Source organism: Podarcis gaigeae (genome assembly GCF_964106915.1).
Source record: "Podarcis gaigeae genome assembly, chromosome: 9".
NCBI lineage: Eukaryota > Metazoa > Chordata > Lepidosauria > Squamata > Lacertidae > Podarcis > Podarcis gaigeae.
The window spans coordinates 57,456,788-57,474,411 of NC_139685.1; the positions used below are offsets into that span (position 1 = coordinate 57,456,788).

A 17,624-nucleotide genomic window follows, 5' to 3' on the forward strand; every position below is an offset into this window, starting at 1 on the left:
ATTGTGACCACTGGGGATTAAATTTCTTTTGACCCAGGGTGCTCAGAAAAATCTGTCAAAATCTTCACAGTCAATTGAAAATGAGGAATTTAAATAAAATATTAACACCAGGGAGTACCTTCCATGCAGTTAACAAGTATATTTAGCAAAATTACAAAGAAAATGCCTTTCTTCATCTTAATTTATTTTTAAAAAATCTAAACTCAAACAAGTTTTATTGGATTTGCTGAAAATCTGTTCAGCACTCCCTTCTCAAATTCCTCCTTTTTCACTCAGTAAACTAGCCCATTGAGATGCTTCCCTGACATTAGCCAGGTCTTTATTTTCCGCAAGGTACTGAATGACCGCTCTATGGTACAAGTGGTGTATAGCTAAGCAAGAGAGATAGCCAGTTAGACACACTGCAGTAGTATCCTAAATTCTGATGTTCTGTAGAGAATGGCTGAAATGATATGCTACATGCATAACTGTAACAAAAGCCGGCACTGACTTTTTCTAGGGAAACGCTCGCTAGGGAGGGAGATAGTGGCACCTCAGTGAGCATTTCAATTTCAAATATTCTGATTCTTTCTACTTGGAGTTAAGTATTATTTACAGTCATACCTTGCTTGTCAAACGCCTTGGTACTCAGATATTTTGGCTCCCGAACACCGCAAGCCCGGAAGTGAGTGTTGTGGTTTGCAAACCTTTTTTGGAAGCTGAATGTTTGATGGGGCTTCCACAGCTTCCGACTGAGTGCAGGAAGCTTCTTCAGCTGATCGGAAGCCACGCCTTGGTTTTTGAACCATTCTGGGAGTCGAAGGAACAGATTAAGTTTGACAACCAAGGTACCACTGTACTTGATTTGGGGGTGGGGTGGGCAGGGGCCCCACTGGCTATACCCATGGAGGAGAAGAGCATGCATACCCAAGCCTTGATTCTGCTCATTCATGTACAGTAAACAATGTCTTAGTGTTATGTCCCAAACAGGCTGCTGTTTGGATGCTGTCTCTGAAACTTCCATTGCTGAAAAGGCAGACTGCTGTTCAGTTTAAAATGTTGCTTTTGCTTCTTTGCCCATGCAACCAACCATAATGAAAAGCTCCAGAGAGCTTCACACAGAGTCACCCTACTGCTCATATATAAGCTTTGCTGGATCTTGGTCCTGCCTGAGCACAATTTCCATATTTTAAAAACTGGGTGTGTTTTTTTTCTTTTAAGCACCAGATTACAAACAAATACAATTTGGATACAAACACAAAAATAAAAAGGTCCTGTTTGCTGTTTAAGGAGAGCACAGCATACTTTTTAACGTTTTCATGGTTATAAAAGGCATTAAAACTGTTCAGCTGCTGCATTAGACACCATTCTTATACATAGCACCATGTTTTAGAATAGCCAAACAAATTCAGTGTTTTGCTTCGTATTCTTTATGTAATATATGTCGCTATCCTGATTAATAAAAATCAAGTCAAGATTAAGATTACAGCAACAAACAAACCCCTGCATGTTAAAAAGCTGCATTTCCAGTATTTCAGCACATCATAGATTCAGCACCAGTTGGTAATTTAAAATTTTTGCTACTGAAATACTACAGTATTTTTACTTTAAAAACAAACTTCTCTTAATTAACTTGCTTTCATTTAAATGGTCACAGATATAAAAATTTTAAAGGTTATGCATACAGATTCTCTGTCTTCCAGTAAGTAGTCAAGCCAGTATTTCAACGTTAAATTTGCATAGGGTGCTTTGGTTTTTAGTTGTTAACGTGTTACCTGTGACCAGTTACCAAATGGATGTGTTGGCAATGTTACCTCTTTTGCTGGTACAAGGAGGTTTTCCCATTGACAAGTTAAAAAGAAAAGGGGGGGAAAAAAAACTGTCTCTTGCCCTTTTCCCTTGTCTCCAGCCTAAAAAGAACGACTACCTACCAACATAAACAAAAACAAAAAACAGATGAGGTAATGAACGAAGATCTGATGTTTATATATATCTGTTGTAAGGCCCTGTAACCCGTGTAAAGGCATATGGAGATGTGGTAACCATGGAGTTTGTGGTGAGAGACATAGTCCTTTGTGCAAGAGACCTGATGAAACGCATGTAGGTTGGCTCCAAATTCTCATTCAGTTCAGCCGGCTCCCGCTTCACTTTCTTGCCATGCACTTTCTGAGGCACATAATCCGGACCGTACTTTTCGCAGTCCTCCTCTTTCTCCCTCGCCTTCTCCGCCATCTTGGCCTCCCACAAAGCTAGGCCGTGCTTTGGCTCGTTCATGCTTTTGTGCTGGTAGAAGACGAGCGATATCCTTGTGGGGTGGTTCCTGTTAGGGTTCTTCAGCGGGGTCGTCGCGTGGAGCTCACGTTTCGCGCACTCTATGAGAATTGACCCGTGCGACGGGGCGACCGCCACACCACCTATATCTGGATCCAGAAAGCTCTGCTCATTGTCTGACCAGACGTCATCGGGATCTTCTGGCGGGAGCACCTCAGTTTTATTTGCGCCTTCTTGGGAAGCAGTCCGATTGTGGTTAAGACCTGGAAGCATGTTTGACAACCCATTTTGGTTATTCTTGTTCTGGAGGTGGAGTGGATGAGCAGGGCCACTGAACATACCCGCGGCAGGGTGGTAGTCATGTGTTAAGTGCGGAGGGGGGTAGAGATGGTCGCCATTTTTATTCATGTAGTCCACACTTGGATTATTTAGATTTGATTTCAGTCTAGAGGCGATGTCCATAAAAGGACCATCAGCCTCATGTGTGGGGTAAGGAGGGAAGGAACCTGCATGCTGAATATTTGGTCTAATTGTGCAACTGTTGAGAGCATCTACCTGCACATTTTGGTTTCCATAATTCAAGTACCTGGGCCCAAAGTTCTGGTTGTTTCCAAACCTATGCTGATATAGTGTATGAATTGGAGGTAGACTTAGCTTAGATAGAGAGTCTTGGCTCTGATACCTAAACAAGTCCATATGCTGAGGCTGAGGCGAATAGGAGTTGTAGTAGGAGGAACAGTTCTCCAGAGGCAAGTTTCCGTTGCATTGATAATGCGGATATTGGTTATTTTGACCCAAGTGTACAGAATAGGGATTCATGAGACCAGGAGAATTCAAATAAGCTCCTGCAGGTTGCGAAGACGTTGGGTAGATATTCATGGGGCTGGACCCACCATAAGGATCTGAGGCATGTGAAGAGTTTGGATAGGGATTGGCTGGATTTGGCAAACCCATGTAGAGGTTTGCGGGACCTGAAGCAGTGTATGAGTTGATGTGGTTTGACTGAGGTTTAGTAGGGAGGGCATGGTGCGGATGTTGGTAGAGCTTCTGCTGTGACATGGCTGGTCCTGAAAGACGTAACAGATCTGTGGAAGGTGAAAGAGAGAGAGGAAGAAATAGCTTTAGGAGGTAAGAACACCAATTATCACAGGTACAGGAATCGTTTTCTGGCTTCTTGTGTATTAGGAGAGGCACTGCTACTCCAACCCCTCAAAGAGGTTGGTGCAGCTCAGCACAGGAGAGTTCTCCCCTGCTATTAAGAACATAAGTAATACCACCACGGGTCAGTCCAAAGGCCCATCTGCTCCAATATTTTATTCTCACGGTGGCCAATGAGATGCCCGTGGAAATCCCACAAGCAGAATAAGGAGACAAAAGCTTTCTCCTACTTGTGCTCTTTGGTGCCTGTTATTCAAGAGGCGCATGCTGTCTCGGATATTGGAGATAACATTTCACCATCGTGACCAGGAGCAACTGATAGCCTTATCAGTGTATCTAAGGCTGTGCACGCATTGCCAGCTAGGCTGCTCTCTCTCTCTCTTTAAAAGAACAATTTTCATTAAAGATTTTCTTCATTTACAAAAGTGCTTGCATTGTCTCTTTTTTCAGGTTGTGCTTTCTACATTTCAATTACATTTGTTGTGAGGCATTAGTGTCATATGCAGTATAAAGTTGGGGAAGAAAAGGGGGAGGGGAGAAAAAGATGGCCCTACTGAACATCTTTTTCTCAATTATGATCGAAGCTGATTTAGAGAGAATGGATGAATATGCAGAATTTCATAACAAACAGCAGGATAGCTAATGTCATGCACACACTGCTTACCAAATCAGCAATGAGAGCACACTGGTTATAAAGAGCAGTGTGTACAAAGCCCAATTCCCTTTTAAACCTGCTGGTGGTTGCAATCACCAAATCTTACATTTGTTAATTCTATAACTCAGCTATATGCTATGTCAGTGGTTCCCAATTAATTAAGTATTGTGGACCCCTTGTTTTTCAAAAGCCAAGCCGTGGACCGGATCCCCTACTTTTGAAATTTTTGACATATCTATGGCAGTTTTTGATATGCGAATGGTGCCATTGACCCCCTGGGTGGGTTCTGTGGACCCACTGGGTCTGTGGACCACCAATTGGGAACATTGTGCTATGTAAATAAGTACATTCTTTTGTTTGTCTTAAAGATCCCAACATTCAGCTTCACTCATAATGCATTATGAGAGTGGGAGAAGGTCTCCCTAATCATTTTCTCCACACCACTTATAATCTTGACTTTCTTTCCTTGCTTTCTTTCTAACCCCAAACGTCCCCCAAATGAGCAACCTTTTCTCATAGGTGTTCCAGATCCTTGATCATTTTGGCTGCCCCTTTCTGTGCCTTTTCCATCCACTGAAGAGAAAACAGGGATGCTGCCTCTTCCCAGCACAGCCATAAGAAAGTAACATAAGATCACCCATTGCCATGTCATACCATCTATTCCAGGGGTCAGCAACCTTTTTCAGCCATGGGCTGGTCCACCATCCCTCAGACCATGTGGTGGGCCGGACTATATTTTTTGGGGGGAAATGAACACATTCCTATGCCCCACAAATAACCCAGAGATGCATTTTAAATAAAAACACACATTCTACTCATGTAAAAACACCAGGCAGGCCCTACAAATAACCCAGAGATGCATTTTAATTAAAAGGACACATTCTATTCATGTAAAAACATGCTGATTCCTGGACCATCCATGGGCTGGATTTAGAAGGCGATTGGGCCGCATCTGGTCCGCAGACCTTAGGTTGCCTACCCCTGATCTATCCCAACATTCTGTTCCCACAATGGCCAACTGGATGCTTATATAAAGCCTGCAGGTAGTGCTTGGGCCCTCCATCTCCCAGTTCTCAGAGGTGGTTTTCAAGGACTCAGGGAGGCTGCAGGACAGAAAGAAAGCCCCACAGCTTGCTTTCCTCTGGAATGAACTGTCTGTGACCTCCACAATGTAAGTGCAACACAACCACCCTAAACCCTCTTGCCTAACAAGTTGTTAAGTACAGTTTGTCTTGTGAGAGTAAGAAAGTAAGCAAGGAAAAGTTAAACAACAAGAACCCCACTGTTTGTATTTCTCTGTGCTTGACATGGCTAGGGAAAGAACATCCTTAGCAGATTGTATACACACAGCTTTTTACAGCTTATGTCTTGTTTGCCCACAGAAAAAAATAGGAACCCTGAAGGCTGTAAGGGCATTTCTGCGCACTAAGAGGTTGTTCAGTCTTCATACTTATTCAAGAGAACCATTCGGATAGAAGCCTAAGGGCTAACCCAGATATGTTAAATGCCTTATTGCTATTCTCCCTCCTTCTGTGCACTTTAGATATTTGTAAATGGCACCCAGGGTAGCTGTAATAGGTGGGGATGGACAACATAAACCTTAAAAGCTTCCCTCTCAAATGACGCTACTTACATGGGAATGAAAGCTCCCACTAGATGCATATATATATATATATATATATATATATATATATATATATATGATCACAGTAAGATTGGCCCTAAATAAAGTCTTGAATTATTTACTTCTAACATACTTTTCACGTGCTTTATCAAGGAAAAGGCAATGGAATTGCTGGGTGGACCATTGGCTGCCTCCATCTGCACATCAGGTGAATGCTTCAGAAGAGCTGCGGCCAGTCAAAGCAGGCATTATTGGGCGATGGAGAGGGACACATTGCCTGAATTGGTATAAGCAAGTATGTTCAAACAACTATGGGTTGAAGTCTATAGCTTGAATCAAACACCGCTTTGGTGTAAGGAAAGGCAGTATACGAATACCTTAAGTAAATGAAACGCCGTCTACATATATTCTGAAGTTGTTCACTGACCTATAGAACAGTGTTTCCCAACCTTGTGCCTCCAGCTGTTTTTGGACTACAATTCCCATCATCCCTTGCCACTGGTCTTGCTAGTCAGGGATGATGGGAGTTGTAGTTCAAAAACAGCTGGAGGCACAAGGTTGGGAAACACTGCTATAGAAGACACTAAAAGCTGAACACATGCACTGCCTGCCACCTAACCTGCCTCACCCTTATCTTGAGTGTAAATAATACAAACGGCACAGGAAACAGAACCATGAACCATGGTCCGTACTCATTACAAACCATACCTGCTAACTGCTTTGCATGACCCGATGCTTCTGAGATGGCCTGCTTTTGGCGTGCTGCGTTCGACTTCTCTCTCTCGTGTTTGCTAGACCCATTATCCATAGCAGCAAGCTTCTCGGTGGCTGCTTTCTTAGCTTCCAACTTTTTTTGCCGGCATGTCTTAACTGGCTCAGAAAGCATCCTTACTTTTCTCCGGAAGGAGCTAAGGACCTGAATGCTGCCATTCCGTTTTTTCTCTTCCTGACCTTCTGCACTTCCAAACTCGTCCACGTTGGAGATTTTGTACAAAGGGAGTACATGCAATTGCTCATCTTCGGGCGTCTGGCCAATTTCACGGTTGTCTTCTCTGGTGAGCGTACAGACCTGTTAAAACAAAGAATGCCCTCTTAGCATGACAAGAACACAAAGGTCTGTCGCATGGCATGTGTCTCTAATGGGCTTATTTGCTTTATTATCCCATCTTTTCTGCAATAAGGGCAAGGTGGCATTCTCTCAACAGTTCTGTGAAACAGGTTAGACCAGGGGTCTGCAACCCGCGGCTCCGGAGCCGCATGTGGCTCTTTTACACCTTTGCCGCGGCTCCGGGGCGGATACTAGCGAGGGGAGGAGGCGCATTGTGCGCCCTGACACTCCCCACTGTGACGGGCGCTGTACTGGCTGTGATGTCGCATGGGGGCGGTGCGTGCGTTAGTCACGCACTGTCCCGACGTCACCTTCCCACCCGCTGTCAGATCGCGGCTCTGGAGATATATTTGTTTTAAATGTCGCAATGGTTTTGCGGCTCCCAGTTTTTTTTCTTCTTCGGAAATGGGTCCAAGTGGCTCTTTTTGTCTTAAAGGTTGCAGACCCCTGGGTTAGACGGAGAGAGTGGGGGCCACAACAGCAGTAGTGAAAAATGACCGATCCTCAGGTGAGTCAGAAAACAAAGTGACGTCCAAGAAAGGGGAAGAGCTGACATCCAGTTAAGGGTGCCTCTTCAAATGACTGAAGCATAGCAACACCCACCTAGTGCCATTCCAGTGCCCACTTGAAAACTATTGATGGATTTATTTATTACATTTATATTCCACCTTTCCTCCAAGGAGCTGAAGATGGCATTCATGGTTCTCCCCCTCTTCATTTTAACCTCACAACAACCCTGTGAGATAGGACAGGCTGAGAATGTGTGACTGGCCCAAAGTGGGCCAGTGGGGATTTGAATCCTGGTCTCTTGGGTCTTAGTCCAACAATCTAACCACTACACCACCCTGGCTGTCTTTAGGAGGTTTACTTAGGACCCGTCGTGATAAAGGGAGAGAAGGGACACTGGATTAGTTGGCATACCCAAAACATGCTGTTGGGAGTTGAAGCACACGACTTTCTGAGAAAGTCCTTTGGTTTTCTCAGCTTTAAAGGGAATGTGCTTCCCTCTGCCTCCAGCTGGGAACTTTAGAGTCTCAGGATTCAAATGAAGATGTCAGATTTTGCACTTTTTGCAAGTTAAACTTCCCATTCAGGAGCTGATTATAACCACATAGCTCTTGAGCTCTCCTAGTCTTATATTGTTTCGCTGTGTAATAAAAGCAAGGCTAGGAGCAAGGATTTTAAGAATGAACCCTGGGAATCTCCATCATCTTTTAATTAAAAGTCTGGAGGGTTTCACATTCCTCTTCATGTAAGCATTTTGCCGTTCTCTCTCACACACCCCCCCCGACAGCCATCATGTGCCAATTTAATAGAAATACAGATTATGAAAAAAATAATGAACTTAATAGAGGAAATTAGTTCTGCATGAGTACGGCTGCATGCATCACTGACTTACCAGTGTGCTGCCATTCTGCATATTATGCAAGTCCCTGTGAGCATGAGCACAGAAATCCAGGCAGGCAGTGACCCCTGAGAACGGACGACCTTCTTTTAAACCCAGACGGCACTCAGGTGCTCTGTGTTCATATTCAATCTGAAACAAAACAAGCGCACACACGCATTACTGAAAAAGTCTAATTTTAAAATGCTGTATTATCCCAGAGGAAATCATAGTCTCAGCTGTGTTTGTTTTTATTTTTTTTGACCTAGCTGGATTATTTTGATTTGTCATGTGGAGTGCAGAGGCCAAGTAACCTCTTTGGGGGTAAATCCATTACAGCGTTGAAGTCAAAACCTTTTAGGGCAAGGACAGTGATGGAAGACCACCAGACTCCCTGAAGTCAGCACTGCTAATAAGCTACCAAGTATCAGACCTCAGGGATGGCCCAATGAGGTGGCAGAATGAGACAATGGTGTCAGGCATATGGAAGTGGCAAACTGGCTTTCTTGGACCCCCTCCTTAACTCATTACTGGGCAGGTAGGCTTGGCAATGCATTCTGGGTGAGGTGACCTGGAGAATACCAGTGGCACTGCTTTCTGTAGCAGCTAGGAAGCCTGCTCAAACTTTTTTTTTAAAAAAGGTGCTTGTTGCAGCTTACAAGAAACTGTAATTTTGTTAGTGGGCTTTCTACACGCCATGTCAAGCCTGAGGAATCTCTCCCTCCCCTCCCGGTGGTTCAAGGAGCCAGGAGAAAACAAAAAAGCTTTTAAGTATGATTTATTCAGTCACTGCGGCAACAGACAAAGAATTCCCCATTTGCATCCCGAACGGAATGCAAGACACGACGGCGCGTTCACGGGTTGCGTTTCACCGCTACCATGCATGCGCATGACGTCATTTTGAGTGTCTGCGCATGCGCGAGCGGTGAAAACTGGAAGTAACGCGCTCCGTTACTTCCGGGTTGCTGCGGAGCGCAACTCGAACGCGCTCAACCCAAAGCGTATTCAACTCGAGGTATGACTGTACAGGAGGAAAGAATCAGCAGCATCAAAGAGCCCCAGTCTTTGGGTTCCCACAATGCAGGGGTGCCAACTTAAATAAAATATTGTGGGGCCCAGGTAAGCCCTGCCTCACATAATTGAACACGGGATGTGGTGCACACACACCACTTGAATGGCAATGCACATCAACTCTGGGGCAGGGGTCTCAGGCCCCTCAAATATTTTAGGGAAGGGTGAAGGGATCTTGGCCTCTAGGAGGTGGCTCCTATGCCACTTTTGTGCAGAATTTGGTGGATATATATATATATATATATATATATGCAGGTTTTGGTGTCCTCGGGTGTCTTCCCGTGTAAAAGTAAACTTTTACACGGGAAGACACCCGAGGACACCAAAACCTGCATTCCTGTACCCGTGAAAATCTACGAAAGCAAATATATATATATATATATATATATATTAGTGATTATGGGATAGTATTAGATGTGTGTTGTAATCAAATGTATTGGGGCAATTCAAAGTATATAAGGAGCATCTCATGGAGTGACATTATACTGTGTGAAATGAAAAAATCCCAGCCTAAGTTTACTAGCAGAGTTAATTTTTTGCACCACTGCAATCAGTGCCATGAAGAACATGCAAGATCAACTGCTGCCAGAAGCTGAGGAATTCTGGTGTGGGGAAGATCTGAACCTTGGGAAGTCCTGAGGAAGTCTTTCTTGGGGATTTGGCCATTACTTTCAATACAAGATCAGAAGTCCCAAATAACTCCTTAACATGTTTCATCCATTGTTCAGCTTCACATAATTAGTTTTTTTTTTAAATAATATTTATTAAAAGTTTCCAATTACAACCAAATAAAAAACAAAACATCCAAATTTAAAATCTTGTTTTCCATAACATCTTTCCAGGACTTCCCCTCCCCTCCCCCTCTTGTATTCCAATTCTTACTTATAAGTTCAGCAATTTCTTATCCCAAATTTTGAACTTATTGTCATTGACCCAATTTAAAAATATTTTCCCATCTCCTAAAATCGACCTGTTCCCTTCCACGCGTTCCCCCCTTTAGCATACATTACAGATTAAAATATAATGAAATAAAATGTAGTTTAACACCCTTTGGATTCCAAATTTCCCTCCCCCTTTTCCCGGTTGCGTTCCCAAAATTTATCAACATCTGATGTCTTCCTGGAGCTCCCACAATTTATTTAAGCCATAGTCCTTTACCAGTCATCTTTAATTTCGAATGTCCAATCTTGGAAGGAGTCTGTCTCAAAAAGGCCCATTTTTTCCATCCAGATTTTTATACATTAGGAGTAAAAACTCCAATTTTATTTCTTTAAACCTTTCAGGTCTGGATGTCCCAAATGTTCCCTCTTTCAACTTTATCCAATTCTTGTTATTCTTGTTATTCTTGTTGTTCTTGTTGATCTCTCTCCTTTTCTTTTTTCCCCCCTGTTTTCCTGCACAAATGTTCTAATTCCAAAAGCTTCAAATTCAGCTACAGAGGCTCTGTTATTCAGGAACGAAACATAATGCCAAGTCCCTTCCATTTTTCAATAGATAAGTCTATTGTCTTCTTTAGTATGTCAGCCTCTGTAGTCAAAATAGTGTTCCATTTCTGCAGTTTCCCAGGAGATAGAAAGTTCTATTCAAATTCCATGTCAACAACTTGTAATATCCCTCGGCTCCTCTAGGTGGGTTGCAATAACTCAGTTCCCTTCCAGATCACCCCAATCAGTCCAAATAGCTTGTTATTCCTTGTTTTAAACAATTTGTATCCAATTTATAACAAATGTAACCGGCAAAGTCCTTGTAACAAAGTTCTCATTTTGTTCTTCTGCTTTGACAGCTCTTTGACAGCTGTCAAAACATCTCTTTGTCTTCTCCCGGCACTCTCACAAAACGCTCCCAGGGTTCCGGGGGGGGGGGTTTACTTTTAAATCAATTCCACTTTTCTCCTCCAGCTCTGTCTTATAGTTTTCCGTCGCGAAATTAATATCCTTGTAAAAATAGGGTTGCACTCGATCTTAGATGTCAAATCCTTTGCTTTAACTCCTCTACAACAGGGGGGGGGCTGACTTCCTTTTTGCGCCTCCCCCGCTCGCTCCGAATTTTTTAAAAATTTGTCCCCCTTTTTAGTCCAGGTTCCAATTACTCACGGGTTATTCTTTTAGGTCCAGATTTTCAATAGAAGAAGTCAGCGCTCTCCGTCGAATGGCATGCGGCTTCGCTCGGCAGGGGAAGCAGAGGACTCAAAGCACCCCCCCCCCGTCACACGTTCCGTAGCCTTTAAAAAGGCTCCTTCGCGGGCCGGGGGGGAGCGCAAAAGGTGCCATCCGAGTCACCATGTCCATGGGTTTCAGCGCCCATGGTTTTTGAGGGTCCCCGCGTCGCCGGCGCGGTAGGACCCAGCCCCTGCCGAGCAGGCTCCCTCCGGAGCTCGGAGGGAGTCCGCCATTCGGCGATGGCGCCAACCCGGAAGTCCAGCTTCACATAATTAGAAGTAATTTTTATCCCACTTTCCTCCATTATCATAAGTACATTTACAACAATTCTAATTTGCATTAGTCACAGCACAGAGTGATCTTAGGAGTGGTAGCTATTTCCAACTAATTACTCTAAAATAAGAAGCATGTGGTGTTTAAATGTACTCTAAAGATGTTATTCAAGCTTTTTTTAAACTTCAGATTCCCAAGGTCTCTGCCAAAGACTTATTATTATAATGAAACTTAATGTGATTGCAAAATAAATCAGGTTGTTTTAGTGTTGATAACTAGCACCCCACCCATTTTTTAGCCTACCTGGTTGTTATACGCATCAGGTGCCAGTTTCTTGTAAGTGGGGGCCATCAGAGTCGAGAGAGTTTGCAAATTGGACTCCAGCTTTTCTTCCTATTTTTCAGTAAAGGAGTGATTTTGCGTGTTAACATTCAACTGTATTAAGTTTACATTGTAGCCCTAATTATCCATTACAAGCCCCAAAAGGGGGAGATGGAATGGAGATATTGCAATAGATTAAGTTACTGCAGTTACAATATGCAATGCTAGTAAATCAGCAAACACAGAGGAAAGTTAAGGTTACAAAACAGAGGAATTTTGAATTTGCAAATAAACCAGGGAAACTGCTGGCTTGGCAGCTAAAAAATGAATGAAGGGGGAATGGAGAAAAGATGAAAAATTTGTTTCTGTGCATGTGTGTGAGAAGGGGAAGGAAGGAGGGAAAGGGTATCCTGCTCACTTCTGACCTTGACTCTACCCATTACCTGCATTCAGGCCCTGCCCACTTCCCCCTAAAGGAATGCAGCCCCTGATTTCAGAAAGGTTCCTCACCTTCCTGCGTCAGACAGAAGAGGTAGATGGAAACACTTAGAAATAAATACCATTCTAGGGTGGAATGTTGTACTTTGACAAAACTTAAGACCATCATCTGACACTAAGAGTCATTTTTTAAAAATTGAGTTTTGTCTTATCATTCATTCATTCATTCATTCCCAACCCTTTTCCCTGACAAATACTCAAGGCAGTTTACTGATTAAAACAAGAACTGCTAAAATCACAGGGGGTGGGGAAACCAATAATTTAAAAACCATTGAACATGGATAGGATTAAAACTATATATAATCTATTTAAACCATGCAAAGGATTACAATAAGAAAGCACCAGCCTTTATATTCAAAGCAGTCAGTTCCAACAAGAACACCTGCACTTGCAGGCAGAAGGACAACAAAGAGGGAGCCAGTCTTAACACCTCTAGGGTGGGGGTTCCAAAGTCTGGGAGCAGCTACCACAACTAGAATAGAAATGCTTTGGAGAGTGCCACACATGCCATCTATTTAGTCCCTACCTCTCTTGGATCATCCCCCAATAGTTTAAACTTCCTTGGGATCTTGCTTCTGGCAAACTTGCACCCATTGTAGTACATACTCCACGAGCAGCCAAAGGAAAACGATGCGCCACAACTCTCGGGGTCCAGGCCTTGGCAAGCGCAAGTTCGCCTAAGAAAGGAAAGAACTGCATTTGTAGCAACCTAAAAGCATAGTGTGGACACCTGCAAAGAATCCCTGCCTGGAAATTTTTTTTACACATCATAATTTTTTTGCAGCTATATGCACTACGCCCAACTTCTGCACTTCCTGAAGAACCCTTCAACAGGCCTCTAATAAAAGTTTGTAGGAAAAGAGAGCCACCCTTTGGCCATGTGTCTAAGGAAGTCTTGGCCATGATGTTGTTGCAACCAGAGCAAACTGCAGACAACTGATCATCTTCTATGAAAAGCCTTTAATAGTACCAAGAGTGGTTGTAAGTGAAGTCAATTGCTTGTGTTCTACCTTCATCTATAGATATTTGATACAGAAGCAAAACAACAACCTTCTACGTGTGTAGGGGTGTGTGTGCATGTGCACGTATGAAAGTGGTTTCCTTACAAGCTTCTGAAAACCAGCAGTTCACATTAAGGTTGCAATTCCATACATACTGTGAAGAAGAACCACTCAGCTCAATGGGACTTGTTTCTGTGTATTCATACATAGTATTGCACTGTAAACAATTACTTTATTAAAAAATGAAAACCAAAGGAGGGCACCTTAGCTCTGAATTATATTGAATAGGTCCAGAGATCCCATGAGTGGTGGGACACTCATGAATTGCTCCAGCTGATAGGAGGAGGTAAAGTGTGATGTCTACTGACTTTCCTTCCTGCAACACCTCCACTCCCCAAATTTATTCCCAGTGGTTTTGAGAGACACCCAGAACATTCTGGGCACAAGCCTGCTGGGTGGCTGCAGAGGGAAAGAATGGCCAAAAATCACCTCCATCTCTTTCTATCTGCAGATCAAAAGACCCTTCTGCAAACAGAAGGACCTCCCCTGTTTGTGGAAAGGCCATGCTGGAGGCAATCCTATGTATTCACAAAATTCCAATACACCTGGCACAGTCGTGCAAACCCAGTACACCATTTTTACCATGCCTTGGAAAGAGGTACTTTGCTATAGGGTATTCTTATTGGTCTTCTATGGTTCTGTCTTTGTTGGTATTGCAATAGGTCTTGTTAAAAGCCATCAAAGCACATGGCCAGATGAGCCATACAATAATCCCACCTGTCTCACTAAAACTGGGTAGCTATTCAGGGCATTGAAGATGTATAATAAATACATAGTGAGGGCTAATTTGGAAAGACCATTTATGTCTTAGGGAAGCTTTTAATGTTTAATAGATTATTGTATTTTAATATTATCTTGGTAGCCACCCAGAGTGGCTGGGGAAACCCAGCCAGATGGGTGGGGTATAAATAATAATAAAAAATATTATTATTATTATTATTATTATTATTATTATTATTATTATTATGTCTATTGGAATACATTTCCATGAAACCATATGAGTTCCTTAGGAAAATTGGTAGGGGAACACCCAACAGGAAGTTGTCTTCATAATATGACTGGGGCTGCAAAGACACAATACACTAACATACACCCTCCCACAAAGAATCCTGGGAAGTGCAGTTTACCCTTCCCAGAGCTGCAGTTCCCAGCACCCCAACAAACTACAGTTCCCAATATCCTTTTTTGTGTAGAGGGGGAAATGTGTTTTAAATGTATGGCATGTATGCAGACTGTGTAACTTCATTGAGCTAGGCACCACAAATGAAGCTTGCTCCCTATATGGTACTCCGTGTACTGGGCAGAATTTGTTGCAAGAAGTTTGATGCAGCAAGGAACATTAACAGCATCATGGTAGACATGGAACTAGACTCCAACCACTCATGCATATTGTCATGGCATAGTCCCAAAAGGGGTGTGCTGCAGAACTGAATGTGACGGGAATTGTGGCAATGATAGAAGGGAGGTGAAATGGGCTCTCTGTTAAACATAGATGACTTTCTTGGTTACTGACAACATAAAGACAATAACTTCAGTGAGACCAATGACCAATGTCAGCTAAGAACATGAAAAGGAGAACATAGAGTACATGACTTCAGTAGGAATTATTGTTCCTTAAATCTAGGCATTCAAGCTATAGCAAGATCACATTTTGAGAGAAACAAGTACATCACTTACTCTTCATTTAGAGCACAGCGACGGTTTGTTAGCGTGCCATACTTCCTTAAAGTTTCGGAGAGTTCGGAATACAGCTTGTCTGCTAGGCTTCGAGAAATTCCTTCCCACACCAAGATAAGCACTACTATCACTGCTGTTTCACAGCTGTGGCCTGCACGTTCCCGTACCAAACAAAGGAGTTTTTCTTCAGTGCTACTTCTACGAATCACCTGCAAATACAACCCCCCAAACGAGGTTTTCTGGTTTTTAGTGAGATGCTTGATATGATAGAATGTCTGTTTAAGGAAGACATTTATGCTCATATCCAGTCTGCCTGTAGCACAGTTTACTGCAGTGTTGTGAGCAGAAGGTTTTAGGTTCAATCCCTGTGATCTCAAAGTAGGGCTGGGAAAGACCCCTGCCTGAGATATTAGATAGATGTCAATCAGAACAGACAAGACTGGGTTAGATGGACCAGAACCCTAAATAAATACAAGGCATTTCCCAACTTCGGGAGGCCTTTAATTGGAAGTACATTTTCAAAATACTATACTTTCCTTAGCTCAGTCCAATACTTTGACTAGGTTACATTTCATCTTTGCATACATTTTGTTTTGCAAATTTTGCATGATTGGGCAGCCATGAACTTTGAGATACAGTCTGTGTTTAGGTATTTATATATATATATAAACTCATTTCATAGTTATAATACCTCTTTTGACATCTATCCTAGGTCAGAGGCTTAAAAAAATCAAAATAGTAATATTCTCTTTTAAAATGATCTGAATATTTACAGCTAACAAATACTAGTATTCTTTGTTAAACTTAAAAAAAAAATCTTTTATATGATCAAGTGGAAAAAAAGGCTTACCCATTTAGCTATAGGACATCCTTGGGCACTTTTGCCTTCTTTCCCCGTATAGACAATCCGCTCTATCCTTATGGCTTTGCCTTTCTGTCCATACCTTTAAAAATCCAAACAAATGAATAAAAGTAAGTATTAACATTTGAACTGAGCAACAGAGATTCACATGAAGTATAGGTAAAAGGTAAAGGACCCCTGGATGGTTAAGTTCAGTCAAAGGTGACTATGGGGTTGCAGCGCTCATCTCGCTTTCAGGCCGAGGGAGCTGGTGTTTGTCCGCAGACAGCTTTCTGGGTCATGTGGCCAGCATGACTAAACTGCTTCTGGCGCAACGGAACACCATAACAGAAACCAGAGCACATGGAAACATTGTTTACCTTCCCGCCAGAGTGCTACCTATTTATCTACTTGCACTGGCATGCTTTCAAACTGCTAGGTTGGCAGGAGCTGGGACAGAGCAACGGGAGCTCACTCCGTCGTGGGGATTCAAACCACCGACCTTCTGATCAGCAAGCCCAAGAGGCTCAGTGGTTTAGATTATATATAGCAGAGTCAGTCTTGTGCCATTATTTATCCATTCTTCCTCAAATTACATCCTTTACTTGTAGCTATTATGTGTATACACGATGCTTCAAGAAACTCACACCATACTTTTCAGGAGACAATACGTTCATTGAGATTCCTGCATTTACAGGGGGTTGGACTAGATGACCCTCAGGGTCCCTTCCAACTCTATGACTCTATGATATATCTATCTGATCCCTTTGCTCAAAAGAATAAAGGTATGAAGTGTCCTTAGAAGAATATTAACACCTGCCCTACAGGGCTAAAGCTATTTGTATCGCATTTCTAGCACAGCAGCTCTAAGAAAGAATGAGCTTAAACATTGAACTAATTACCTGAAAAAGGATTCTGCTCGTTATTTACATCTGATAATCTACTGTTTTATCATATCAAACATATATGGAAATGTAAGTGTGCAGAGGAAAAGGAGGCAACGTCTTGAAAAAAAGGTGGACTGTGCTTTAAATTTGCCGCTAGGTGAATAAAGGCCCCCTTAAATTTGTGTTGAAGAGAAACAAGACCTAGAGTCCAGAAATTAGCTAATTTCAATTATATGTGCCTTACATACAATGAAATCTCATTTGCATATAGCTTTTGTTTGGCTGCCACTTGATTCTAACAACACAGAATAGGGGGGGGGGGACCTCACCCCAGCATATCAGATTAATACTCTTAATATCAGATTAATGTGCTGTTAAAAAAAAAAGTACTATGCTGTAGAAAAAATGACCAATTTTTGAAGCCAAAACTGGTCATTTATTCCTTTTTAGCAGGCATCCCCAACCTTCAGCCCTCCAGATGCTTTAGACTACAATTCCCATCATCCCTGACCACTGGTCCTGTTAGCTAGGGATCATGGAAGTTGTAGGCCAAAACATCTGGAGGGCTGCAGGCTGGGGATGCATGCTTTATGGAATTCAATGGATGGTACTAGATTCCTTAGTGTAAATAAAGAGAAGGAAGATGAACTCTTAATT

General features: G+C 42.6%; 1 protein-coding gene across 2 annotated transcripts in view; it reads right to left on the reverse strand.

Annotated features, from left to right (window-relative positions):
* Positions 1–510: 510 nt before the first annotated feature.
* The window catches only part of TET2 (tet methylcytosine dioxygenase 2), a 69,393-nt gene continuing 52,279 nt past the window's right edge, over positions 511–17,624 (reverse strand). For both annotated transcript variants that reach the window (XM_083756247.1, XM_083756246.1), the window contains exons 4-10: positions 16,090–16,183; positions 15,240–15,448; positions 13,028–13,178; positions 11,986–12,075; positions 8,195–8,332; positions 6,396–6,756; positions 511–3,335 (exon numbers count right to left, since the gene is read on the reverse strand). In XM_083756247.1, coding sequence (XP_083612373.1) covers positions 1,963–3,335; positions 6,396–6,756; positions 8,195–8,332; positions 11,986–12,075; positions 13,028–13,178; positions 15,240–15,448; positions 16,090–16,183 — 2,416 coding nt within the window. In that variant the 3' untranslated portion in view covers positions 511–1,962. The remainder of the gene's footprint in view (positions 3,336–6,395; positions 6,757–8,194; positions 8,333–11,985; positions 12,076–13,027; positions 13,179–15,239; positions 15,449–16,089; positions 16,184–17,624) is intronic.